This window comes from Canis lupus, chromosome 31 (assembly GCF_003254725.2).
Source record: "Canis lupus dingo isolate Sandy chromosome 31, ASM325472v2, whole genome shotgun sequence".
Lineage (NCBI taxonomy): Eukaryota > Metazoa > Chordata > Mammalia > Carnivora > Canidae > Canis > Canis lupus.
Window position 1 is genome coordinate 36,522,854 of NC_064273.1, and position 26,470 is coordinate 36,549,323.

The 26,470-nt window shown below is 55.3% G+C and overlaps 1 protein-coding gene across 2 annotated transcripts; it reads right to left on the reverse strand.

The window, feature by feature from the left end:
• Positions 1-886: 886 nt before the first annotated feature.
• TMPRSS3 (transmembrane serine protease 3) lies at positions 887-24,782 on the reverse strand. Of its 2 annotated transcripts, none has more exons than XM_025462055.3 (13): positions 24,577-24,782; positions 23,124-23,268; positions 17,543-17,653; positions 16,598-16,714; positions 16,135-16,258; positions 13,107-13,232; positions 11,515-11,558; positions 10,614-10,779; positions 9,750-9,919; positions 7,936-8,031; positions 5,536-5,678; positions 4,752-4,904; positions 887-2,377 (listed from the first exon to the last, which is right to left on the reverse strand). In XM_025462055.3, exons 1-13 carry the CDS (start codon positions 24,595-24,597, stop codon positions 2,360-2,362), a joined length of 1,434 nt encoding a protein of 477 aa, XP_025317840.1. In that variant the 5' UTR covers positions 24,598-24,782; the 3' UTR covers positions 887-2,359. The 2 variants fall into 2 exon arrangements, with proteins under 2 accessions (XP_025317840.1, XP_025317842.1); XM_025462057.3 differs by lacking the exon at positions 24,577-24,782 and adding an exon at positions 23,775-23,915.
• Positions 24,783-26,470: the final 1,688 nt, after the last annotated feature.

Genomic DNA, 26,470 nt, shown 5'->3' on the forward strand with positions numbered 1-26,470 from the left:
AATTCTGCACGTGCGAGATGGAGAAATCAGACTTCCGGGAGCAACCTGGGATCCAGAACCCCTCCTCTTGGAAGAGGGAGGCACGTGTTCACCGTTTTTGTGGCCAACTTGGCATTTAGGTGGCTGACCGGTTTATAATGCTCATTTTTCCAAACATTCTGAATGTTGTTAGGTCTTCTGTAATGCTTTTTGAAATGTTAAAATCTAGCCATATCAAACCTGAAGGACCGAAGAGAGAAGGAGCCTATCCCATGGCACCGTCCTGGACATCCAGGTGCAGGTGAAGGCTCTCCTCATCGCTAACCCATGACACACATGCCCCACACTTGCTTCCGTGGGTCCACTCCTCACCCGTGGCATGTCCGCCTGGCTGTTTCTCTGGCTGCAGGTTAGCAAGGCTCCAGCCAGGACTTTGTCTCCTGGCTCCCAGTCTAGCCTGGCTGTGGGGCATGACATAGATGCGAAGCCATATTCAAGGAAGAAAAGGAACAAAATGGCAAAGAGCTCCACCCATGAACCCGCAGCTGGAGCCACCGAAGGCCTCCAATAAGACCAAACATTTCCAGGGGAGGGAGCAGTTGACTTTGAATGATTGATACGTTTCCAGTGGGTTCACACTGGTGGGGCGAAGTCTCTTTAGATTCAGATGCCTGCGAGCGGGGCTTTGCAGATAGTTAATTGCATTAATTCCTGCTGATATGATGTGCCCGGGACAAACCCCGATGCCCGCCGGCCTGACCTGTGGGCCCAGGAGCGTCAATCCCGCTCACACCCGAGTGTCTGTATCTGTGGGACGGGACTAATGAGAATTCCTGTCTCACAGGGTCGTGGCGACGATAAAGCAGTGCACACAGGAAATGTGGTAGAGTGGTGCCAGGCACACGGTCCACGCTGATTAATTGCCTGCCATTAGCATTACTCAAGACCTTTTGAGAGATTATAAGACAGCAAATATTTCCTAACACATTCAATAGTAATTAAGGAAGAACGCGTTCACGACAGCCAGCAATGCTCGTGTGCCGGCCCCACGGCCAAGTGCTCTCAGCTGAGGTGTGTCACGCACAGAAGCCTTCATTTGCTCACACTTAGATCACCCACACATGAGCTACCTCTACTTCCGAGGAGGCCTGGGCACAACCACCTAGGAGCAAAACGGTCTTGTCACTTTCTGACACGTGGACATCCGCGTGGCGAGTCCGAGCCGTCTGTGGGGGGGGTGACATCATTGCCAAGCGGCCACCGTGCCTTGGGTCTCCCCTCTCTCCCTGCGCATCCCGGGGGCTCCCCGCAGCCTCTCCCTCCCCAGGCACCTGCTCGCTCTTTGAAACTCACCATCGTCCCTTCGACCGGCCCAACTAAGCAACTTCATTTGTGCTAAGTGCCCCTGGGCAGTGCTGGCCTGCAAGCTAACTCTTCCCCTGTTGTGTGTGCGCTTGGGGGCCACAGCGGGTGTGGGGGTCACCGGGAGGGGTCTCTAACGCCTCAGGCGCATGGCCAGGTTAACAGGGCCGCGCAGAGAGGCAGGGAAGCCTCTGGAGGACACCTGAGTGTCCACGCCGCCTTCGGCACCCCTTGGGTGGGACCAGGTGGCCCTGTCTTCTTCTAGTACCTTCTTATCTAACTCTGCTTCTGAGGCTTTAAGTACAACTCTGCTCAGCTGAGAAACCTGTTCCAACAAGCAATCAAGGCGCACGATGCAGTCAGACAAGCTCTGATCGACGGACGCGTCAAGAGAGCCCGTGTCCTTTGGAAGCAACGACAAATAATGCACCAAGCACCACATGCTACGAAGAAAGAAGAGAAATAAACCTCATGGCTAAGCACTTGTAGACTGAGCTCCCACGGGGGGAAACGGATCTTGGAAGTAGAAAGTTCTGGGTTGCTTTGGGCACCTGGGGATACAAAGGAGCAGAAGGTGACATCCCCCCGCATGCCCCACCCCCACCCCTGCGGCTCCGGGCCGGCGCAGCCCCACTGAGCGCCTGGGGTGTTTGTATGGGATTCGCCTGTCCCATCCGTAGTGGCAAATGCCCCGTGCAGAGAAAACCGAATGGACACGTGGGACGACGTAGCACCCGAAGGTGTGTTCGTGCTTCTGTTCTGGGTGAAGGTCACAAAGGAGCAGCAGGCCGTTTTCACCCACCACCCCGGCTGGCGGCTTGTGGAGGTGCTGAGGCAGGGTGTTCAGGTCGCAAGGACAGAGCCGGTGCTCCTTCTTTTGGCTCTGCGGGGGGTGCCAGAAGGAAGAACACCGAGGCCCTCGCTCCTGTTGCAAGTTCCCGCCCGGGGACCCGCCCGTGGAAGGACCGGGTGTCTCCATCGCGGCAGGAACTCAAGGCGGCGGCCCGACCCCTGCTCCTCAGGTTTTCAGGTCCCTCTAGAAATGGAAACGCAGCCGTTACCTTCTCCAGCACATCAAGCCGGCCTCCAGCGCTGAGGCCCAGCCGGCGCCTGCATTTTGCCCCGAGTGACTGTGGGCTGGTCGCTGCGGGTGAGACAGCTCCCCAAGCCGCATGTCCCTGACCCCAGACACTTTCCCCGGCTCCCCCGTGACTCTCCCAGCCCTAGGGTCGCGCTCCTGAGTCCCAGTTCTGAGTCCGAACAGGTGTGACGGGCACTGGGGAGGGCCCGGGATGTAAGGAGCACTGGGCGCTACAGGATGGCAAACTGAATTTAAATTAAAAAAAAAAAAATTAAAAAATAAAGAACAGATCTGTTTCACGCCCCCGTACAGATGACGGGGAGGAGAGCAGAGATGACAACCGGGCCCATTCCCCTCGGCCTGTGTGGGCCCTTGGAGGGCCCGTGGGCATATTCAAAGACACAGCTGAAACTGCAGCCCCTCTGGAAAACCTCCCGTGGGGAGGGAAGCTTCTTCTGGATCTCTCCCTGCCCCGTCTCCGGGACCCCTGAGGAGGGCGAGACTAGCCCCGTGGGCCCGAGGCAGCTGGTGACAAAGGTGTCTCAGACCTCCGCGGGGCCGTCCAGCGCCGTCCATGCATCACTCATGAATGTGCTCGTCGGGGCAGAGGAGGGCGGAAGCCCTTTGCAAGGCCCTCCCAGGGAGCCACGGGGCCAGCACGATGTCTGGAAGTGTCTTCCCTTGGAGACCACGTGCCAGGGCCCTCACCCCACAGCCCCTGATCAGACTATAGAGAAGGGTCCCGGGAACAGTCAGTGTGCGCGGCCTGCCAGGGACAGTCCTGTGCACGCCCACGGTGGGTGTGGGGCCCGAGTCGCACTCTGCTGTCACTAGCTGCGGGGGACCTTGTGTAGGAGTCCTCGCCCGTAATATGGGGACAGTCCCGGGACCTGCCACCCAGGCCGGTGCCGAGGGAAATGGGCCGAGACATCACCCAGCTCCATTGCTGGAGGATCCCAGAGGGATTTTGGAAGCCTGACCCCACCAGGCCCCAGCCCTCCTCCGTAGCCTGAAGACTGGGAGTTGGCTTCTAGGATCGGCACCTGTTTCAAGCTTGACTTTGGTGACAACTAGCTTGGTGGCATGGACCGTTGGTGGCTGAGTGCAGCTCCCTGGAGGGAGCATCTCTGTGGCTCTGTGGGTGACCCCCCTTCCCACCTTCTGTCCCCCACGCCCATGTGCGGCCCCATCTGCACCCTGGGGTCCCCCTCACCAGGCCATCAAGGCCACTGTGACCAGGGGGGCTGCTCTTGCAAACCTCTGTTCTCTTGCTTCCAAAGCAATAACTCCCAGAGGAAGTGGAAATGACTGCCCAGGGCACATCAGGCGTTGGCTGGCTTTCTCAGGCAATTGTTTCCAGTTAAAGGAGCATTGTGAAAGGCCTGTGATCTAGGGACACAAGCAGGTTGCTGGAGACTGGGGGGGAGGGTGGGGGGGAGGGAGGAGCGGGCATGGAGGGGTGGGGGAGACACTCGACTGCTCAATGAGGCTGCGGTGCAAGCCCGGAAACTTCCAGAACACCAAACATCCAGCATCGAGGTGAAGATGTTAAGCCCCTGGATTGTCCGCTTTAAAATGGTTAATTTCATGGTGCATATATTTGCCCTTAATTTTAAAAATAAAAGGAAAAACTCAAGTTCTTTGAAGCTAGCCCGAGGCGTGATGTGGGCACAGAGTCAGAGATGACATCAGCAAACAGTTGCGGGGTGTCCACAAGGTAGAAGCTGTGCTGCTGAGACTCCCGTGCGTCGGGCCCCCCAGCCCCTCAGGCCCACTCCCCAGGGGCGGACGTCCCTCCTGTCTGCCTGTGGCACTCCCCTCTCCTGCCAAGTCGGCCCCACAGACCCACCTCCCACCCCTGCAGGGAGGCTCCCCCAAAGCACAGAGCTGCCCAGGCCCCCCGAGGTCAGAGACTCCCCAGCCCATCCCTGACTCTCAGCAGGTCCCAATTCTCCAGTGGGTGGCGGGTGCCTGTAGGTCCAGCCCCTCACCCGCTGTCTGCACCTTGTCCACACGTGCCCACTGGACTCATCCGTCCCCAGGGGCTCATCCTCGGCCACCCCTCTTCTGTTCTTCACTCCGTGGAAGAAGTTTGTCCTTCACACCCCGGCCATGGCCACCGCCCATGTGTGCACCCACCCCAGGACCACACCCACGCAGGGCCTCACCTGTGGGGCTCACTCCGACGCCCAGAGGCCACAGGGCGCTGCCTGCTGCACCGACCCCTGGCTCTGCCCAGCAGCACTGGGGCTGCGGAAAAGGATGCTGGAGGGGGGTCATTCCCTCCCCCACCTGGCGGAGGACAGGGACCAGCGTGAGCCGCACCCACCTCCATCTGCTCGTGAATCCAGTCCAGGAAGGAGGTGATGCGCGTGTAGACTCCAGGCTTGTTCACGTCGGCACAGCCGATGCCAAAGCTCGTGGCTCCCACCAACTTCCACACCCTCCTCTCCTGGCACACCAGCGGCCCCCCGCTGTCTCCCTGGATGGCAAAGACAGAGGCACTGAGGTGGGGGGTGTCCTTGTCTTAGAGCCAGGATCCCCCCCGCCTTGTATCACAAAACTCAGTGTGGGGATGCTCACACCCCCGGCCTCCAAGAACTGACGCTGGCACTCCCAACGGTAGAGTCCTTGGTCCCCCCGGGACGGTCTCCCCCAGCTGTCAGAGGGGCATCCCCTGCCAGATTCTAGATGCACTGAAGCCGCGAAGGTCAAGGCGGCTGGACACAGCCCGCGGAGAGCTCCAGGGGAGGGGCCTGCCTGGCCGGGCTGGAGCCTGGCTCGCTGTGGCTCTGGAGGCCCTGGTTCACAGGTTCCCACCTGCCTGCTGCCCCTGCTGCCCCCTGCAAACCCCGAGAACCAGGGCTGGGGTGGGGAGCACCCTGGGGACCCCTCCTGCCACCGGGACCCGGCAGAATGGGAGCGCCGGGTAAACTTGGCCGATGGCCAGGGAAGGGAGTGATATCTTGAGCAAACGTCTTCCCCACACCCTGTAAATTTGCTTTTCAGTCAGTCACAGGGAAATGCTGGCAGCGGCCTATCCCACAGGCTGGGTCACCGTACCCGAGCCTCGCCCGCCGCTGTGGCCCCCAGAGGTCACCAAGGGCCCCTACCTGACAGCTGTCCACACCGCCCTTCAGGTAGCCGGCACAGAGCATGGAGGGCGAGATGATGCCGCCGTACACATCTCTGTGGTTGCAGATCTTGTTGGAGATTAAAGGCACAGCTGCATGGTTGAGGTCAGGGGAGGCGTCGCCTGTGTCAGAGCAACGACAGTGAGGGGCCCTGCTGGGAACCCAGGGGCGTGCACCGGGCACCGTCTTCCCTAAAGTGGCCGGTGCAGGAGGAGGTGGGGCAGCGGTAGCCAGCAGGGACCTCCCCCGGGTGATCCTGGGGGACCACTCGACCCACACGGGCCTGCTCGATCCTCAGAACAGTCCAGGTTACAGAAGGGAAACTGAGTCCCGTGAAGATCACACACAGCTGTCGGGGAGAACCGTCGTGTGGTCAGCACAAAAGTGTCCTCCCAAAGGCGTCCTCTTCTCAATCCCTGTGTCTATGTCACCTCCCACGGCAGAAGGGCCCTGAGACGGGGACACACGATCCTGGGCTACCCAGGCAGGAGGGGGGAGGGGCGCTAAATGTAACCCCAGGCTCTAGCAAAGTAATGAAATAGTCTTCTGAGGCCACACATCGTGAGAAACAGCGTGAGTACGGCTGTGGGGGGAGCGTGGACGCGGCATTCCAGACCTCCCACCAGCCAGTCGTGTGAGCCGCCCTCAGCCCGTCTCCTCCTCGCCGAAGGGCTGCTGCGAGGAGCAGACAGGGTGGCCTGGAGACGTCCAGCTCGGCACCTGGTACCTGGTGAAACGCAGCTCGACGTGTCTGCGGAGGAGGCTTCCAATATGGGCAGGAGGACGTGGCAAGCCACGGGGATGAGACCCCGCGCTGCGGAAGAGGACGGACCCTTGGGATCTGGGTAGGCCCTGGGGGCCTTGGACGCTCAGGGAGGGGCAGACTCAACTAATAAACCTCAGGCGGAAAATACTGAACTTCCTGTGAATTGGGGTGAATTGCACCCCCAAAAGCCATGTTCACTTGCAACCTCAGAATGTGCCCTTCTGGGACACCTGAGTGGCTCAGCGGTTGAACATCTGCCTTGGGCTCAAGTTGCGACCCCGGGGTCCCGGGATCCAGTCCCCCATCGGGCTCCCTTGCAAAAATCCTGCTTCTCCCTCTGCCTGCATCTCTGCCTTTCTCTGTATCACTCATGAATAAATAAATAAAATCTTTAAAAAAAACAAAAAAGAAAAAGAAGAAGAAGAAGAAGAATGTGCCTTTCTTTGGAGTAGGGTCTTTGTAGATGTAATAGGATAAGAATCTCAAGGTGAGATCGTCCTGGATTTAGGGTGGGCTTTAGGTCCAAAGACTGGCGTCCATCTAAGAGAAAGGGGAGAGAGATTTGAGGCACGGGGTTGGCGGCGGGCGCAGGAAGATGGGGCAGAGACTGGAGCAGTGTGATTAATCTACGAGCCAAGGACGCCAAGGATGGCTGCAGCCAGCAGGGGCTGGAAGAGAGGCTGGAAGAGAGGCCGGGGCAGGTTCTTCACCCTCAGAGCCTCAACCGGCCCCACGACACCTCGATCTCAGACTTCGGCCTCCAGAGCTGGGAGGCGATGAGTCTCTGCTGTCCAAGCCTCTCTGTTTACAGAGCTTTGTTGTAACAGCCCCCACCCCCTGCCGCTGACCCCAAGAAACTCCTGCCAGAACGAGAGCAATTGGTGGAAAACCTATGAGTGTGAGCACATGCATGTGCCACCCCGATGGAAGGACAGCTAGCATGCGCTGTCCTCACGACGGTGACTATGTCTGATACGACTAGAGCAGTGAGTTTCCATGCATCTGCCCTCTGATGAAATCACACGTCTTCCAAAGTCGCACAAGAGGAAAATCCCTCACCAGTGACAGATGTCTCCCTTCTGGATAAGCCTTGGGAGGGGTTCTCCACGGACTCCCTGCGTGCTTTATGAGCGTGGTGGGGAGCAGGGAGGGGAACCGCCTGATGACTCGGGGACGGTCTCCCCAACAAGGGGTGTTCCTGGTCCTCCTTTTCTTTTTTTTTTAAATAAAAAAAAACATTATTTATTCATTTATTAGAGAGAGAGAGGCAAAGACACAGGCAGAGGGAGAAGCTGGCTCCTTGCAGGGAGCCGGACGCAGGACTCGATCCCGGGTCTCCAGGATCACACCCTGGGCCGAAGGCGGCGCTAAACCGCTGAGCCACCCGGGCTGCCCTGGTCCTCCTTTTCAATTCATTTCTCTCCCAACAGAGTCTGCCATTTTCACGTCCCAAGACAAACGGAACCGTGACCCTGACCCACAACTAGACTGCTGAGAGCACGGGAGACGCCACGACCCGGAGATGGCGGGAGCGTGCCACGTGGGCGTCCATCCCGGCCTCTCAGCTCTGGGTTCCCTGGACCCAGAACCTTGATTTCAGATGATTGACTGACCTCCGTCCTCCGTGGCCCCCCAGCCGGACGTCCAGCACATTTTTCCATCAGGAAAGTTTTCTTCGGAGTTGGGTAGGCAGACGGGCTGGATCCTCTCTGTCGCAAGGGGAGACAGCAACCCTAAATTCAGTGCCAGCCCCAGCCCACGAAGACCATGATTCTCCCCAGCGTCCGCCTCTCTGGGGAGCTCAGGCCATCTCCCAAAGGAACGTCAAGGCCTTGGTCGGTCTGAAAGCTCCTAGCTCAGGGCAGAGCCGTCAACCTTTAAACGACCCTAGCCGGTGGCAATGTGACTGGGTCTGGGCCAGGGAGCGGCATTTCCTCCATGACACGCGGAATAGCTAACACCTGAGGCTTTATGGGCCGTGTAGACCAACCGCCTCAGTGGCATGAAAGCAGCCACAGGCGGCGGTACCCAAACGGATCTAGCGGTTCCCACTGAAACTTTATGTACAAAAACAGTCAAAGGGCCAGATCTGACCCGGGGCCCTAACCTGCCCACTCCTGGTCTGGACCGTGGGCACGTTGGCTTGGGAAACATCCCTCCGTGACTATTACGGTCCCTCCCGGTGCATCTGGGGGCAAGAAGCTTGCCTGTCCCTGCAGGCTGTGTCACACGCGTCCCGTCACCCCCAGCAGAGACAGCATCACGGCTGCCATGAGGCTGTCCCGTGAATACGCTCGAGATGCGCTAAGCTTTTCCGCCCAGGACAGTAATGGAAAGGCAGAGAGCTCGTAAGAGCACTCGCTAATTTTTCTCAAAGTGCAGGTGTCGGCACCTCGTTTTTCTTAAGTGAGTATCATCAATCAAGATACAAGAACGCCGCCGTTACAATTTCTCTTTGCGTCTCCAGGAATATTTGTTTCAGAGCATTACACGTAGAGAATGAGATGTGCGGTGTGATGAGCAACACGGTGGTCCCGGGCCCGGGCTGAGCGCTGGGGAAGGAGGAGGGGCTCTAATGTATGTAGGAGTGGGTCCCTAATCCTTGGTTGGCATCTGCAAGACTTTCGAAAGTTCTACCCTGTGTGTTCGGGTGTTTCTGTGACTTTCAGAGGTTAGGACTAGGTATTCCCCGCCTGGAAACGTGGCCTGCCGAACTCAGCAGCCGCCGCGGAGAGACTTCCAGAGTGCTTCAGGGAGCTGACGATGCCCGGTAAAGAAGTGGCCACGAGGACGACCCCACTACAACCAGCTGGCTGACCGGGGAAGTGCCCTCTCTCCAGGCCAAGACTGAGACGCGGGGCTGGTTGGGCAGCCCTTGCTGGGGGCCTCATCTCAACAAGCTCCGGGACGGCAGGGAAGAGCTCAGAGACCCCCTTCCGCCACCTTGAGGCACCCGTGGCCTGGCCTGGGGAAGTCCCTCTCATCTCCAGGTGGCTCCAGCAGGAAGCAAGTGGCACGAGTGGGAGCCCCAGGGGCACCAGACCAGTCGGCCAAAGTAGAACCGTGAAGTCTCTAAAATCAAACGACACTTCGGCACAGCCCACGGGAGTAGGCCAGTCACGTGCAGTGAACCTGGCCGGGGTGACCACCTGCCGAAGTTGAAGAGGTGTGTGGACCCCGCATCCCCAACGCTGTGATAGCCCACAGTGCAGGACGCTGTTGAAAATTGCTCATTAGATCAAGAACCAGGAAAATCACAAGTTTCACGAGAAAAGATCATCAACCGTGGCCAGCGGGGAAAATGAATGAACTCCTGGAACGACCTGGCAAGGACCACAAGGCGGCTGTCATAGAAAGGCTCCACAGGCGATTACAAACTCCCTCGAAACAACTGAAAGCAACGGCGCAGCCAAGACCGCAGACATACCGTTGAAGGGGACGGGCCCGGCCAGCTTCATGAGGGCAATGTCGTTGCCCAGCCTCTTGGGCTTATACTTGCTGTGGTAGATGATTTTTTCCACCAGATGGGAAGGGGCTGGGCTGTCCAGCAGGGAAACCAGCCCCACCTGGACGGTCCACGACTTGGGGACGTACAGGCTGAAATGAGAAGTCGGAGAGAACAAGTAGGACTGCCCCGAACGCTTTAACCCACGGACCTGGGCCGGGGATGTGGGGTCCGGAGACCCGGGGCCCGCAGGTGGCGGAGGCGACGGTGCTCCCTGCTTGCTCATGCTCGGCCCCGAAGCTCAGGCCCACCCCGTGTGTCCATCCGCCAGGGAAGCCTCGACGCCTGCACCCCCGGGACTCAGAGTCTGTCGGGCCCGTCCTCCAACACACAGCAACCAAACCGGAAAACAAAACCGGGAGAATTCTCTGTGTTTGGAAGACTTTCTGTGGTTTCTTTCCTGTGCTCACCTCCCCTGAGACACATCGGGCACCCCCGCCCCCCCCCCCGCCAGCCTGTGTCCCTCTCGCCCTCTTGGCCGCAACGTGCTCAGCGACACGGAGGTTGGCGGTTTTCCTCCAGCACGAGGGTTTCCTTCCAAACTTTCTACTCTCTCTGTAAGAGCTGCAGGTCTGAAATCCTTAGAATGAGCTCAGGGTCCCCAGGCACAGCCAGCAGGGACAGTGAGGGGCCACGGTGAGGGCTGGGGCGGGTCCCGTCCATTGGACACTGCGTTGTGACAACCCGGTCGGCTTGCCTGCTTTCTGGACCTGCTGCCGAGCCCTGAAATCACCCCATCCTATGGTGGCTCAGTGAGACCGGGGCGTGCGGGCGAGGAGCACTCACTCGTAGACGCAGTGGGCAGCCGTGACAACCCACACGGGTGTGATGACGGAGCCCCCGCACAAGTGGTAGCCCTGGAACTGCAGGCTGGCCTGCCAGGGCCACTGCGTGAGCGAGGACGCGTTTCCACCCACGATGCGCGAGCTGTAGCCCATTCGCAGACCGCAGGCTGCAGAGAGAGGGGAGCAGGGCTGGGGCTTGAATCCCACAGACCTTTCTGGGGAAGCTGCTGTCACAGCCACAGGCCCCCTCCCCTCTCCCTGACATCCCGCTGCCCCCACGGAGCTCCCAGCCCCGAAAGAGAGGCAGGAGGGGCCCACAGGGCGAGAGCGGGGAGCAGGCCACCAAGACGAAGGGGAGCGGTGGGAAGAGCTGGTGCTGGCAGCACCCCTCCCGGTGACGCCCAGGACCCCTGCAGTGACCCCGGCTCTTCCAGGAGCACGGGAGCCTTCTGCAGCCCTCTCCTGAGCAAATCGGGGCTGGCGTGCACCTGCCTGACTTCTCCAGACCCAACCCTTGTGGCGTGAACCCTCCCCGATGCCGGGGGCGCCTGCCGCGGGGCGGGGAGCCTGGGGCACCGACCAGCCTGTGCAGGTGGGTGGGAAGGGGGTGGCGGGGAGGAGAGGGCGTGAGTCGGGCTGCTGGAGCGGCCGTGGGTGACGGGGCATCGTGCCCGCAGTCCCGTCCGCTGCTGAGAAGTTGCTCTGGGCTGCCTCTCCCCACCCACCAGCTGAGGCGGATGGGCACCGCCCTCCTCTCCTCCAGGTGGGGTCCGCAGAGTTCCCACCTGGCGCCCAGGAGGAGGGGACCCGGAGCAGTCTCAGGAGGGTGGGGGGGTGAGGGGAGACAGGAGTCTGTGAGCGAGCGCAAGTTTCCACTTATGCCTGCCGTGTAGGTCCCTTACCTGTGCACTTCAAGGTAACCACCCGACCGGAGGCACATCCCTCCCTAAGGACGAAAAGAGGAGGCTTGTGTAAATGCCAGAGGCCTGCGAAACGAGCCCTTTTTAAAAACTTAATCTTGGGGTAAAAGGGGAAAAAAGACCCTGTTCCCCTGCTCTTGATTACAGATTGCAATTTTAGTCCATATTAAAGTAAACAAACAAACATGTGTATGAGGTGACACATTGATACGGAACCATTTGGCTGCAGGAAGTATTGTGCGTGTGACAGGTGATGAGCATCCCCACGCTTCGGACGGCTAATGAGAGGAGACGCGGGAGGAGCTCTCTCACATGAGCACACGCTGCTGTCGTTTGCAGGTCGGCTTCAGCCCGGTGTTCCCCACTGGCCCCTCGAGGACAGCGAGGCAGCCTCGAGGCAGCCTCTCCTGGCACCAGGTCCTTGCAGCCTGGGTCACCCCCTCTCCAGAGCGGAGCTGTGATTGCTCCAGGGACGACACGCGCTCGCCCTTGCGTGGGTGGGAGCCAGGGCATGCCTTCCTCACCATCCACCCATGTCCCCTTGTGACTTTCCCTACCTCCCGCGCTGCAGTCCGCTCATGCAAGGAAAAGGGGATGTCCACCAGACCAAGGTTTAAGGATCTAAGAGATGAGCTGTCCCCATGAATTGCCTGTGGGTCCCGGGGTGACTGTCGATTATGAGATGGACAGGCCGACAAGCTGATGTTTCCCAGAGCAGAGAACGTGCTCCTGGGATTTGGTCCAGAGTACCAGCAAGAGCGTATGGAGTTGCCTGGCTGTACAGGGAGGGGACCAGGGAGGGGACCAGGGAGGGGACCAGGCAGGGGACCAGGCAGGGGACAAGGAAGGGACCAGGGAGAGGGCCAGGGAGGGACCAAGGAGGGACAAGGGAGGGACGAGGGAGGGGGCTAGGGAGGGAACAGGGAGGGACCAGGGTGGGGACCAGGGAGGGGACCAGGGAGGGACCAGGGAGGGAACCAGTGATGGGACCAGGGAGGGGACCAGGGAGGGACCAGGGAGGGGACCAGGGAGGGACCAGGGAGGAGACCAGGGAGGGACCAGGGAGGGACCAGGCAGGGGACCAGGGAAGGGACTAGGGAGGGACCAGGAAGGGGACCAGGGAGGGGACCAGGAAGGGGACCAGGCAGGGGACCCGCTAGGCTGCAGGTATGGTCATTTACAGGTATCTCACTTTTTAACCTTTCTCAAGAGTTGCCAGGGAAATGTGGAATCCGAATGGCAGACAGAGAATACTCGAGCTTCTGAGCCTCCTCTGCCTCGTTCCCTGTCCCCCTGCGCTGCTCCGCACACACCTGGTGCCCGTGACCAGAGCAGCTGGCCCGCGATGGTCCTCCTTACACCCCTCCCCGTCGGGCCCTATTTGCCTGCTTTGGGGTAGGGTCTTACACCCCAGCCGGGGCTCCAGCCAGTCTCCCTGAGGCCGCTAGGCCTCGCCTTGTACTTGGAGAAACACTCTCACGTCTCCTGTGTCCTCACGGGGCTGCGCACAGCTCGGGGGAGCCAGCAGGTGACTTGACACAGCGCAGACGGCAGCGCCACCTGGCCGCACGTACCTCACATACACCGAGTGGTGCAGAGCAGTCACTTTGTCATCGGGCAAGAGGTGATTGACGGAGGCAAAGTCCTCCTGGAGCTGCTGCTCGAGCAAGTCCACCCTGAGGGTGTCTGAGCTCACGTAGCTGCAAGCACATGGGAAACGAGGCCCGGTTCAAATCAACCAGTGCTCCAGTCAGGATACCGCATGGATCATACTGGGGGTGGGGGTCACTTCCCACCCCAACCCCCGCAAAACCATCCACAGCTTTGCTAGCTTAGGAAGGCATTCCAAATCTCACAATGTCTGGGACCCCCGCCCCACGGCCCCTGCACCCCCCCCGCAGGCTCTGGCCTTGTGCCGGGGAGGACCACTTCCTGGGGTAGCCAAGTAGCCCCCCTTGACGCAGCCAGCCCCAGAGACAGCAGAACATGGAAGCAGGCGGAGTATTTTCGGGTGGGACCTGAGTGGGGATGCCGAGCACCCAAGAGAGCCACGGGTGGGGAGATCGAAATCGAGAGCCGGTGCAGGCTCCCATCGGAGAGAGATGAGCATGGAGGGAAGAGGCTCAGGGCGCCCCAGGTGCCTGCAAACGTTTAAAGTGCCGGGAAGCAGGTTTTCTGGAGAAGCATGGTAAAGATGTGATCTTTTTTTAAAAAAAATAATCAAATGTTTGCAGGGTTGTGAGGTGGAGGGTAGTAAATGAAGGGCCACCCCCCTCCCTTTTCCCACGGAGCAGACAAAACCCGAAGCAGCCGGCCTGCTTCACTCATCGGTTGATCAAACAGCATTGCACCTGGTGATGCAAGCGCTGCGGGCTGCCAGGACTATGTGTGGAATGCGAAGGTGAGTCGGGTTTGAGTTTGGAGGGCAATGAGCTCCCAGGCCTCCCGAGGAGGCCCCGTGGCCGACGGGGCAGGCACTGGGTGGTGAGCTCCTGACCTGACACGGAGAGGCTGATGCAGGCAGGCTGGCCACAGCCGGTCTGTGAGATGCAAGGGGCCCCCAAGAGCCACCCCGGGATCCCCATCAAGCACCCAGCGTCCAGGTGGCGGGACCCAGCACGGCTACCAGCTCTCCCAGGATGTGCCTGTGTCTACCGGAACTTCACGCCACCCCTAAAAGTGGGCGCGACTATTATCTCCGTTTCTGAGGCCTGAGTCAAGGAACTGGGGTGCCGACACGGAGATTCGAACCCAGGCCGTCCGGCTTGACAGCCTCCCCTCTCTCTGTCATCACAGATGGCTGACGTGGGACGCGGCTGAGCAGAGAAGAACAAAGACGGGCTCTAGGGACAGAAGCAGGAAGGAAAGGCAGAAAGATACGGAAGCGAATCTGGGAACTGAGGGCAGAACAGGTGCACAGCGAAGGAGACGGGCCTGTGCCGAGGGGCAGTCTGGGAAAGTAGCATTGGCTGGGCTCCCTTCCCCTGACGGCTCTCGCTATGGGTAGGAAGGACCATCTCACCATGGCTGGCTGGCCGGGGAGCTGAGGGAAAGGGGTCTCTGGGCCCTTCTGCATGGTAGAGGGGGGCCTTGGGGTTCGGGGGCCGGCGGAGGCACTCCAGGAGGGGAGGGAGGGGGGCCGGGAGGTGGGAGGGACGCCCCTGGGAGGCCACGGAAGCGCCTCCATAGGGAACAGACCTGCATGGGGAAGCTTTCCGCTGTCTGCAGTGGTGGTGGTGTGTGCATGAGCGTGTGCATGTGTGTGCACTGTGTGAATGTGTGTGCACTGTGTGATGGGGTGTATGGGTGATGTGTGTGTGCAGTGTGGTATGTGATGCAGTGTATGTGCATGTCTGTGTGTGTTTGTACGTAGTATGTGGCATGCACGGTGTATGTGTGTGTGTGTGTGTGCATGGGGGGTGGAGTGTGTATGGTGTGGGTGTGCTGTGTGGCACACATGGTGTGTATGTGCATGTGCATATGGCATGTGTGTGAGGTGTGTGTGCATGTGGTGTATGGGAATGTGTGTTGTATGTGTGCAAATTTGGCGTGCATGTGTGCTAAGTGTGCAGTATGTGTGTGTACTGTGGTGTGGGCGTGGTACCTACGCACATTTATGGTGTGTGTGCGTGTGGTATGTATGTGGTATCAGTGGACATGTGTGGTGTGTGTGCACTGTGGTATGTGTGCTCACACGTGAGCAGTGTGACCGCCCCCCTGTCCGTGAGGGGTGAAGGCTGCATTGTCCTGGGAGGCACTTGTGGGGTGACGTGGCTGTTGTCACAGAGCTGAGCTGCAGCTGGCTCTGGCACCCGGGTTGTCACAAGGTGAGAAGGTCACGGTCTGGGGGACACAGGCTGGGACACTGGGGTGTCACAGTTGCTGGAGGCGGCAGCTGAGGAGCACCACACACGAACCAGGCTCCCTGGGCTCCAGGGCTTTAGGCTGCAACGCCCGAGTCAGGGAAGTGGGCCCAGGACGCGGGGACTCGGGGGCCAGCACGCAGGAGCGTGGGAACTCAGGCGGCCGGCCTGCTTCCAACCCCGGGGGCAAGGGCAGAGGGGGTTGGAGTGCCCTGTGGGGCGGCCACGGAGGATGGTGGTGCCGGGGTCAGAGGAGAGGCTCGGAGAGACAAGGAGAGAAACTCGTCCCCTCAGCACAAATGTCACACAGACAAAACCAAATGTGGAAAAGCGAGGCGCCCGCCACAGGAGCTGGCCCTTCTGCATGTCGCCAAACAGCCGTTGGAAGTGACTGTTTTCACTAAACGGCTGACTTTCCAGACTTGGCTCTTTGGGCTCCTAGGGAGTGTGCGGGCACGTCCACGTGGCCCCAACACCAGGCGGGGGGCAGGGGGCAGGTGCCTGAGGACCTGGGGGCCTGGTCTCGGCTCAGAAGTTCCGTGCTTCATGTGTGCATCTGGGGCCCTGTCCCCAAACGTGCCCCGTCCCGTGTGGCCTGGGTCAAACCACTCAGCGTCGGCGGGGCCTGGGGGCCTGGTGTGCGCCCCTGTGGAGCGAGGCGGCTGAAAGGCAGCTCCCCGTCCCCGTGGTCGCCCCCACTGAACACTTCACCCATCAGCGTCAATGTTCTGTAAATTACCTCGGAAACCCCAGCTGGGCACAGGCGACGTTGGCGTGGTGGCCTCTCCAGTCGTCAGAGCACACGGTCCTCCAGGCAGCAGCTGCGAACACCTGGAGCACCGCGTTTTGGCCGCTCACGCGGACTGGCCGGCGCATGGGAAGAGCAGCTCGTTAGCGGCCAGGGGACCCCGAGACCTCGCCCCCAGCACCCCCACCCGGAGGCAGCTCTTCCTGCCTGGATCCCCGCCCTGTGCCCCCCGCACCCTCTTCTTACGGTTCTTGTGATCTCCCCAAACTGCATTTGGGCCCCAAGAGATAGCCCTCCCCTTGCTCCCGGCTCCACAACCCCCTGGGGACGCATGTCACGTGGATCCCAGTTAAGGACGTGACCTGACGCTGGCACCCAGTGGATCTGGACCCACTCTGCAGATGGGCAAGGTCAGGGTTGGGCCGTCCCTCTGCAGCGAGGAGCGTGGCCTTACCGCACCGGTACTCGTCCTCCCCGTCCCTGCAGTCTGAGACCCCGTCACATCGAGCCGTCAGTTCAATGCACTTAAAAGACGTGCGACACTTGTACTTTCCGGAGCAATCGAAGTGGACTGAGGAGAGGGGAGGACACGCGCGTCAAGGAAGGGCTGGCTTCTTCAGGGCACAGCACCAACAACCATCCGCTGGCCACGTGGCCCTGAGCTTGGCCATCAGTAATGAAACCTGCTTCGAAACTGCAGCCCGTCTGCCTCAGCCTAGTTTCTGTTCCGAATTCCAGAGCGTGGGGGCTGCGGCACCCCCACTTAGTCTCGCCCTGCGGCCTTGAACCACAGGACTCGAGGTCAAGAGAGAAAGCGCATGGCTGCAGCCCGCCTGGCTGAGCCAGCTGAGCAAGGAGCTCCGTGAGGACGACTCGGGGGCCCCCACGTCCCCCCTGTTGTCTCCAACTCTGGGCGAGAAGAGAAGGGACCGCGGACCGCACAGCCGAGCAGGTGGGGCGCGTATTTGAAAGAGAGCTGAGATACTGTTCCCTATCAGAGCGCGTCCAAATGACTCACTTTCTCAAAAGCCGCATGAGCCTCATTTTTAAAAATAGCAGGTTCGCCTGGCCTGGCATGAATGGCCTCCTTGTCTTCTCCTCCGGGCCCCTCGCCCCCTCCCGCCCGCGGAATCCTATTTCATCAGCTGCCTCTCGACACTTCTAACTGGGCAGGTTCCTTGGTGACAAAGCCCCGAGCGTGGCCAACAGCCCCTCCTGGGCCCCGGGCTGGCTCGGGCTCGTGCGGGCCGAGCACTCGGAGCCAGCAAGCCCCCAAGTCTGTCGCCCCCACTCTTCAAGGCTGGGTGGCAGCGCCCCACCCACGCGAGCCGGGGGCTCATCAAAGTTTCAAGGCCCGAATAGGCATTCGAGAGCCCGCTAAATAATGCATCGTACTCACTGCCCAGACCAATGGCCAGCGCTAGTATCAAGGCGATGATCCCAATGACGATGATGGCGAAGAACTTCAGAGGCAGCAGAGACAGTATCTGTGCCGCAACCGCGTCTGCGTCTGAAAACCCAAAGGTGGGGGAAAGAGCAAAAAGCCACAGAGCAGCCGATCCGAACGAAAATAAAACTTAAAATGCAGCTATCCGTTCCCCCTCCCCTCAAAGCAGAGAATGTTCTGGCCCAAAGAAAGTCCACCTTAGCTTAGAACAAAGGCCACTGATCTGGGGACACATTCTCCAGAGGCCCGGCCCCATGGTCTCCACTCCTGACCCCGTTGTGTCCATCCGGGTTAAGGGATGGTGTTACTGACCGAAGTGTGTCCCCGCCCCCCTTGCAGTATGCGGGCATTTGGACCCTAGCACCCCAGACTATTGTCATATCTGGAAATAGAGTTTTTACAGAGGCCATCAAGTTAAAACAAAGTCATCGGGGCGCCTGGGTGGCTCAGGGGTCGAGCAGTCTCTGCCTTTGGCTCTGGTTGTGACCCCGGGGTCCTGGGATCGAGTCCCACATCGGGCTCCCTGCAGGGAGCCTGCCTCTCCCTCTGCCTGTGTCTCTACCTCTCTCTGTGTGTCTCTCAGGAATAAATAAATAAAATCTTAAAAAATAATAATAAAATAAAGTAATGATGTGGGTCTAATCTAATCTGACTGGTGTCCTTTGAAAAGGGGGCACGTGAACACAGAAACAGACGTGCATAGAAGGGAATGGTGCCAAGGGACACAGGCAGGACAGCAGGCGAAGATGCAGCCAGAGATTTGGGTGACAAACCTCGAAGTCGGCCAAGGAGCCCCAAAGGTTATCCTCAAACACCAGAAGCTGGGAAGAGGCAAGGAAAGCGTCCTCGTGGGTTTCGGAGAGAACACGGGCCTGCTGGCCCCTGGGCTTCAGACTTCCAAAACCATGAGACAATAGACCTGTGTCGTTCTAAGCCACCTAGTTTGTCGCACTTTGTCTCCGCAGCCCTAAGAAACTCAGGACAGAAGGCAGGTGGAGCCCAGGTCCCCAGAAACGCTTCCCCCATGGAGGACGGTGACGTGGAAAAGCCACACAGGATGCTCTGAGGAGAGGGAGAGCTGGGACCGTCTGAGAGGGTCACCAGATGATGTAGTAGCCCCTTCTTCCAGAGCCTCATGCACGGCGACACCTCCAGCCTTGTCCCAGACCATCTCTCTGAGGAGGCTGGCAGGGCGAGCAGCCTGAGAAGAGAGAGACGAGGTCTCTCTCCAGACCAAGGAGCAGGTTTACTCACTGTCTGGCTTAACAAATACTACGTCTTCGTCGGGGACAAAGCGTGTGCAGATCTGCTCACAGTGCATTATAACGGATTCGAGTTGCCTTGGTCCTGGGTTCCTTAGTGTGATACAGATGCTCTGGGCACTCGGCATATCCCTGGGCTGTTGACATCGCCATTGTGGGACTTGGCGGACATTAGTGACTGACTGGAGCAGGATATATGCGCCCCTTGTGCCATGGGTAACAACGTCCTCCGTGTCCGATCTGAGAGCCTCCTGTCTTCTAGGAGCGTCCAGCACACTGGGCACTGACTGGTTAGTTTGCAAGTAGGGTAAACCCCAGACCTGTCCCAGTTCTTGCCTAAAGAACCAGGTACATTGGATGGAAAAGAGGATGTGCCACCCCAGTGGTATGATGCCCAGAAGGACAAGCCTCTCTGGGCAACCGGGAGAATCTCCATCGGCACCTTGATTCCGAGGAGAACAGGCCACTCCATGCACATTACCTCAGTGATCCTGAAAATACATCTGAGCCGAAGTTGTCCCCACTCACACTGAGGAGGGTGGGAATGCGGGAAGGGGAGACAGCCTTCTGCATGGCGCACGGTTACTCAAGACAAGACTGTCCGGTCCTCTCACACCCCAGTCCTAGAGATGTTGAGCTGAGAGATTTCCCATGGAAAGGCCACAAAGATCTCTCCTGCGTGTCTTTGGAAACCCAGAGCTTCACCTTCTGGCACTACAGAGTGTGCTTATAAAATGGTCAATATCATTCAAGGATCCTTTAAAAAGAGAGAGAATGTGGGCACCCGGGTGGCTCCGTGGTTGAGCATCTGCCTTCAGCTCAGGGTGTGATCTTGGGGTCCCGGGATCGAGTCCCACATTGAGCTCCCCTCAGGGAGCCTGCTTCTCCTTCTGCCTGTGTCTCTGCCTCTCTCTGTGTGTCTCTCATGAATAAATAAAATCTTAAAAAATTAAAAAAAAAAAGAGAGAGAGGGAATTTGAAGACAAAAATGGGAGTGGAAGAGATGGGATAGGAGGAGAAGAGTAAGAGAAGGAATGGGGAAGGGGGAGAAGGAAGCGGTTGAGGGGAACAAGGAAAGGCACACTCCATGGCCTGAAGGATACAGAACAAGGAGGGGAGGCAGAGGGCAAGGTCGCTGTCTTGATGAGCAGGTGGTTTGCTCTGCAGCTGTGTACTCAGGGCCTAGACCAACACCTGGCGTGCAGGGTTCCTTGATGAATATAGCTGACCCTTGAACAACACAAGTTTGAACTGTGTGGGTCCACTTACAGGTGGATTTTTTTATAGTGTGGTACCTCAAATGTATTATCTCTTCCTTAGGATTTTCTCAATAATATTTTCTTTTCTCTAGTTTACTTTATTGCACTAACACAGTGTATATAATACATGTACCATGCTACATACTTCTTAAGTGAGTTGCTGTGATCATCAAGGCTTCTGGTCAATGGTAGACTATTAGTAGTTAAGTTTTGGGGGAGCCAAAGGTTATAAGTGGATTTTGGGCTAGGTGGGGAGCCAAAGGTTATAAGTGGATTTTGGGCTAGGTGGGGAGTCATCAACTCAATTCTACTTCTATGTTATTCAAGGGTATCAGTAATTTGAGTGGATGAATGGATGGATGAATGGATGGATGATTGGATGGATGAATGATATCACGATAATGGAGGTTGTATTATCTCAGCATAGGAGACCAATTCCTTTTAGGACAACCAGTTTGTGGTCTTGAGTTAGCAGAGCAGACTCTCCTCAGCCTTCCCCACCCCCAGAAACCTGCACCAAATTAATAACTTCCCCTTATGAGAGCCCACTCTCCACTTACACTTTAAAAATCAGCAGGAACCCCAAGGATGACCTCTTATCATTCTAGTTGCTCTGGGTCTAAGAGTTAGATTTAGAAAATTCATCCTAATTATAGACTTAAAGATTGCTGCTCAGTTAGAAGCTTCGTATCTGTTCACAGTTGCCCCTTTACAGCTCCTCCACCATGGTGCCCTATGGACACTACTGTGGCCTCACTCCACCTCCTTGTCCTGTCTTTGAGGGCGTGCCTGGAGTACAAAGCAAAATGCACTAGCACCTCCCCCAAAAAGAAATGCAAATGATCAACAAGCATGAAGAAAAAGCTTCAACCTCTCTGGAAATTTGAAAAACTGCAAATCAAATGTAACTTCATACCGACCTTGCAATATTTATGATGATTGCTATTTTTTTTTAAAGATTTTTTTTAATTTTTATTTATTTATGATAGTCACAGAGAGAGAGAGAGAGAGAGAGAGAGAGGCAGAGACACAGGCAGAGGGAGAAGCAGGCTCCATGCACCTGGAGCCCGACGTGGGATTCGATCCAGGGTCTCCAGGATCGCGCCCTGGGCCAAAGGCAGGCGCTAAACCGCTGCGCCACCCAGGGATCCCTGGTGATTGCTATTATAGCACCCTCACTGCAGTCCAGAGAGAAGGGAAATGGATTTCCACTTGCAGTCAATATATACATTGTGTAAGCTTTTTGAGAGTCAGATTGGAAATACAAACCAAAAGCCTTAAACATGGGCGGAATTTTTCTTTTGACCTAGTAAAACCACTTCCCAGGAATTTATCTTAAGATGTCTTCATTGATGCACATGCATTTCTACCTACATGGACACTTGGAGAGGTGGCATGTATCATACTGATGCATGGGAAACAGCCCGAATGCACATTAGAAGGAAGAGGTAACAGGACAAATGAATAGAGTTGGTTCCATGATAGGGAAAGGGGGCGGGCAAACCTCCTCTGTAAAGGACCGGATAGTAAATATTTTAAATTTTATGGGCCTTATGGTCTCTGTTGCAACTGCTCAACTTTACTGTGCCATGAAGGCAGCTGTAGACAATAGGTGAATAAATGAATGTGTCTGTGTCCCAATAAAACTTTATTTATAAAACCAAGTTGTGGGCCATATTTGGTCCATGGCCATAGTTTGCCAATCCTTAAAGAATATTTAATCATTTAACACCGTGGAAAGAAGAACATGATATTATTTCACTTGAAAACAAAAAAGCTTCAACATAGTATATGCCACTTCCAAAGGAAAATGCAGATATGTATATCAGAAAAAGACAAGAAATCCAATACTAAAGCACAAAGAGGGCTACCTCTGAATAATGGTAAAATCGTGGGTGACTTTAAAAAATCTTTTTGATTAACTGTATTTTCTAAATTTTTATGATGAACAATACAATTGCTTATTTATGTAAAGCACTACTAAATTCTCACTACTAGAAATCAATTATGAAAAAATAAGCAAAATTAGCAGAGGCAAATATGCATAGCATTACTCATGCTCATCTTATTTGTACTATAGAAATATTAGAAATAATTATTTGTCAAATGATGATTTAAAGAACTATGTAAATTGAACATCTACTTGATAGGATGTCATGATGTTATAAACAAAGAGCATTTATAAAAACGAAGTAGCACTTGGGGAAACACCTGTCTATACCTACACTGTACGTGAATGCGCACTTGCGGGCAACAACAGGAAGAGAATGAAGGCCAACATAAAAGCCAGGTAAATCTTGGGGGTCAGGTGATAAGAAGGTACTTTTAAAATTAACATTTATGCTCATTTTTTGAGCTGTATTTTTGAATTATGTATCCTTACCCTTACTTGAAACCTGTTCCCCCCACCTCCTATCTTCTCCACTACCATCCAACCTCAATTGCCCAGAGGCTTTAAAAGGAATCACAGGACAGCCCCCACTCCATGCTTTCTGGAACCTCAGCCAGAGCCCCCAGGTGTCTCCCTTCCCAGCCCCAGATGTCAACATTCCTGACTGCACCCGGGACCAGCAAGCCACATCTCACTGTGGCAAGTTCTGTATTTGAGACCTATTTACAAAACCAACTCTCCTTGTCGCTCAGAGCAGTTCCTGTCTCCTGCTGTTCGGTTTTAATCTAGGCAGCAAATACCTTCGGCAACACCCAGCAATGCCCAGCAATGCCCGAACACTTTTAGTTTCCTGAAAGAGCTGATAGGTTCTCAGGATTTGCTGGGGGGCTCAGAGATTTTTCTGGCGGGACAACTGGAGCCTCAATTTCTGAAAACATCCATCCGGAGAATGCTAACTTCTGTCTCCGGGTGTTGGCAAGGGCCTGACCGAGGTGATGTCCTCTCTAGTGTCCCCTCCTCTCCAGGGTTCTATAAACCCAAGGAAGTGCAAGCATCCAGCTTTTGGGTGTGAGAAATCCTGGCGAGGTACTTCCCCAGAAATCACACCTGGTTCCACCTACCTGGTACGACAGGACTTATTTTCAAATCGTCAAGTCCAAAAAGCGATCTGAAGGAGAAAGGGGCCTCAGCTGCAGGCGGGTCATTTTCCCCCATGGTGACTATTTCAGGACCTCTGAGATTCGGCTCCACCTCCACCTCCACCTCCTTCGCCAGGAAGAACAGAAAGAAGCACTTGCTTCTCTATTTACAATTTTAGCGTCAAATGCATCTTTGTCGTGTTAAATCTTTGACATCTGACCATCCACATCAAGCGCATTCAGTAAAACTATTCATCCAATGAGACACAATTTTTTTTGTGAGCCTCAGCCAGTAACAGAGAAACTTTCAGAGTTAATGAAAAACTACGAACTTAATTCTGCTTAAATTAATGACTTCTTCACTCTGTATTCTATCAATCTTAAAATCAATTGACTAGCCATCTTTAGAGACGTGCCCTTTTATGATTAGAAATTACTACATCATTGTTTTTCAGAAGATAAATCTCTTTCAAAGCACTTTCCTTCTCTTTTTTGTCATTGTTCTTTGTCCTACATAAACTCAATCCTTTGCCTACACCTGTGGGACACCTATCATAACCATAAGAAGTTTTTTATACTCACATAATGTCCATGCCCCCAAAATGTAGATGGCACCAGGGAGGGGACACTCACCCACAATATTTGTAGTTTCCCGTAAACACCGTGCTTCCCTGGCTCGGCCGGGCATGACCTAGTTAAGGATGAAAGTATCCCTGCCCTCTGGGTGCCCGGTCCCCCACATGGCAAAGGGAGGAGCGGCTGGGGACGCTGGCTTGCAGCAGCTACACTAGGGCTCTGTTTCCTCCAAGAGAATTCCACCTATCACAAAGCCAGAGAGGTCAGAAGCCTCTGGAAGTCATTCCTGCAACTCTATGAGGGGCGGAGTGAGCAAGGAAATGGCGGAATGTTCCCAACTCAATCCCGGCTCACCTTCCCAGGCATCAGTCTCAGAGGTGGTTCCAACAGGCACATAAACATAGATACTTAAATCAACCATTTTAGATTTCTGCTCACTGGCTGTGGTGTTTGAGATTCAAAAAGAAACTATTAAGCCATTTAACGCAAACTCTGTCTTCATGCTGTTTCATGTGGCCTTAGGAAAATCGAAGCAGGAACTCTACACTAAAAATATTTATTTCGTTTCCATCTCAGGAGTGGCTTTGGAGAGCATCTTAGAAAACTAATAAATCCACATCAGGCATTTTTGCTTTTGATTCTTGCTGATACCTGCCTCGTACTATCAGCAGGTGGCAAATTATGCAGCTTAACTTTATGATCAGAATAAGAACAAGTGGTAAAATGCTTTCTGAAACCTTGAACCTAGACACGGAAGTCCCTTCCCAAACAAGCCATCGGTGGCCGGTTTCACAACACTGAGCAACGTTGAGAAATTCTCTTTCAGAAGCGTTGTGTCTCCCCCACCCACTTTACTCACCATTTCTGGGGCCGCCATCATTAAAAGCAGAAATAATTTCCTTTTTCATTATAAAAGCAAGCGTGATGGTAAGCAGGCTGCCAACAGGTTCGTCCAATCGGGAAATACTTGCACCAAGTCACTCAGCCTTGTCGACTCAATCATCACAGCAAATGGCATTATCGCAGGTTATCTTTGTAACTCGATCTGGATGTGGCTATCAAGTGGCCATCGGTTGTATGACTGCAGAGTCCAGGGAGGGGAAAAATGTGACTTGCCTTTAATTAGTAAGTAAGGTAAGCAAACCTTTTCAGAAACTTTGCATAAGAGAGTTTTCGGAACACAGACGCTCCTTTTATAAAAGAACAGATAGGTCCTGCCCGGTGCTGAGCAAGCACATCAAGAGGGGCAGGCAAAACGCTTTGGCAGGGGTTTCTATCCTTCCATGTGACTGAGTCTGAGTTTAGACTCACAGCTGCTCTGCAGACAAAAGGGAGGGAACCTGAAGGTGTTCTCACAGTGAGCACTCTATAGAGACACTTCACACTCCATTCGGTGAGGGGCCTCTACGTCTCAAGGGGTTTCTGCACACAATACAGCTTTAAGATGTTTTATCAGGAGAGAACATAGCCCTGCTGCCATGGGCAGGGGACTGAGCCCCTTTGGAAGTCTAGTGGAGTAGAGCTAGATGTGAATCATGCATTCGTTTATTCACCAAATATTTATGGGCCATCTGCCATGAGCCAGGCATCTAGACTCAGAGCAGATGGCAGAGGGGACAAAGCACTCACCTGTGGTCTCAGCTGATGACAAATGCTGGAAAGAGATGAAGGAGAGGGATCAGCAAGTGATCAGACAGGGTGGTGGAGGAAGACTTCTAGGAAAGAGTGGTATTTTAGTGGAAACCTCAGTGGTGGGATAAAGTAGGTCTTATGAGCTAAGAGGAGAGATTGTTCCAAGCACAAGACCATAGACTCCAAAGGCCTGGAGAACATGAGCTGTGGATGTTTGGGGAGCCCCAGAAAGCCTATGTGCTTGGAGATCGGCAGATCATGGAAGACCTGCGCCACTGGAAGGACGCTGGTTTGGTTTTTATGTGATGGAAAGCCACCAAAGAGCTGAATAGGGCAAAGTTGGATCTATGCATGTGTACAGTGTAGCGACAGAGGTGAATTCACAGAAAGGCAGGAGGACGCTACTGAAAACCGGGGCCATAATGGCGGTGACTTAGACCAAGATGCTGGTGGTACAAATAGAGAGCAAAAGCTGGATTTGGAAATGATTTTAAAGATAGAGTTGGCAGGATTTGCCAATGGCAACAATAGCCAGAGAGATATATTCAGCCAATTGTGATTTAACTCAGTCTCGTTTTCCTGCCTCCCAGCACCTGCCCACACACCTCTCAATGTTTTTGGATTTAAGACCAGGAATCCTTCAAGCTCCTACACCCTTCCTTTACATCTTTCCTAACTACTCTCTCTAGTTCTGGAACAAACATTTGCCCTCAAAGACAGGGATATTCCTTTGTTTGCACCACAGTGCTGTAGGTGGTGCTCTGGTGGATTACCAATCTCAGAGGGCAGTCTAGAATGTATTCTCAAAGCCCCTGGCACTGTGATGAGTGTGTGATGAGGCTCTAGGTATATAGATGAGCTGATCATAAACTAAGGTGGTGGAACAATACTGAGTAGACATGAAGAAGACCAGAAGCAATCATGAATTCACATATGTCATATTAATATATTACCATGTTAGTATCTTGGCTTGTGTGTCAAATGAGGTCAATTTGCCAGGTTATAGCAGATGACCGATCATGGTGGTTAAACTTCCACCACCATATAGTAGCCTCTCAGAAAATTTACCTACAAATCAATTCCATCAATCTCAAAATAAAACTTTAAAGAAATAGAAATCA

What these genes read in the sequence shown, in the direction of transcription:
- TMPRSS3 (XM_025462055.3), bottom strand. Translation starts at nt 24,597, where the DNA reads ATGATGGCGGCCCCAGAAATG. An exon ending in GGTTACCTTGAAGTGCACAG is followed by an intron (nt 10,780 to 11,514) that starts GTAAGGGACCTA and finishes CTCTCTCTGCAG; the next exon opens with CCTGCGGTCTGCGAATGGGC. An exon ending in GGGGGCCACGGAGGACGGAG is followed by an intron (nt 5,679 to 7,935) that starts GTCAGTCAATCA and finishes GCTCTGACACAG; the next exon opens with GCGACGCCTCCCCTGACCTC.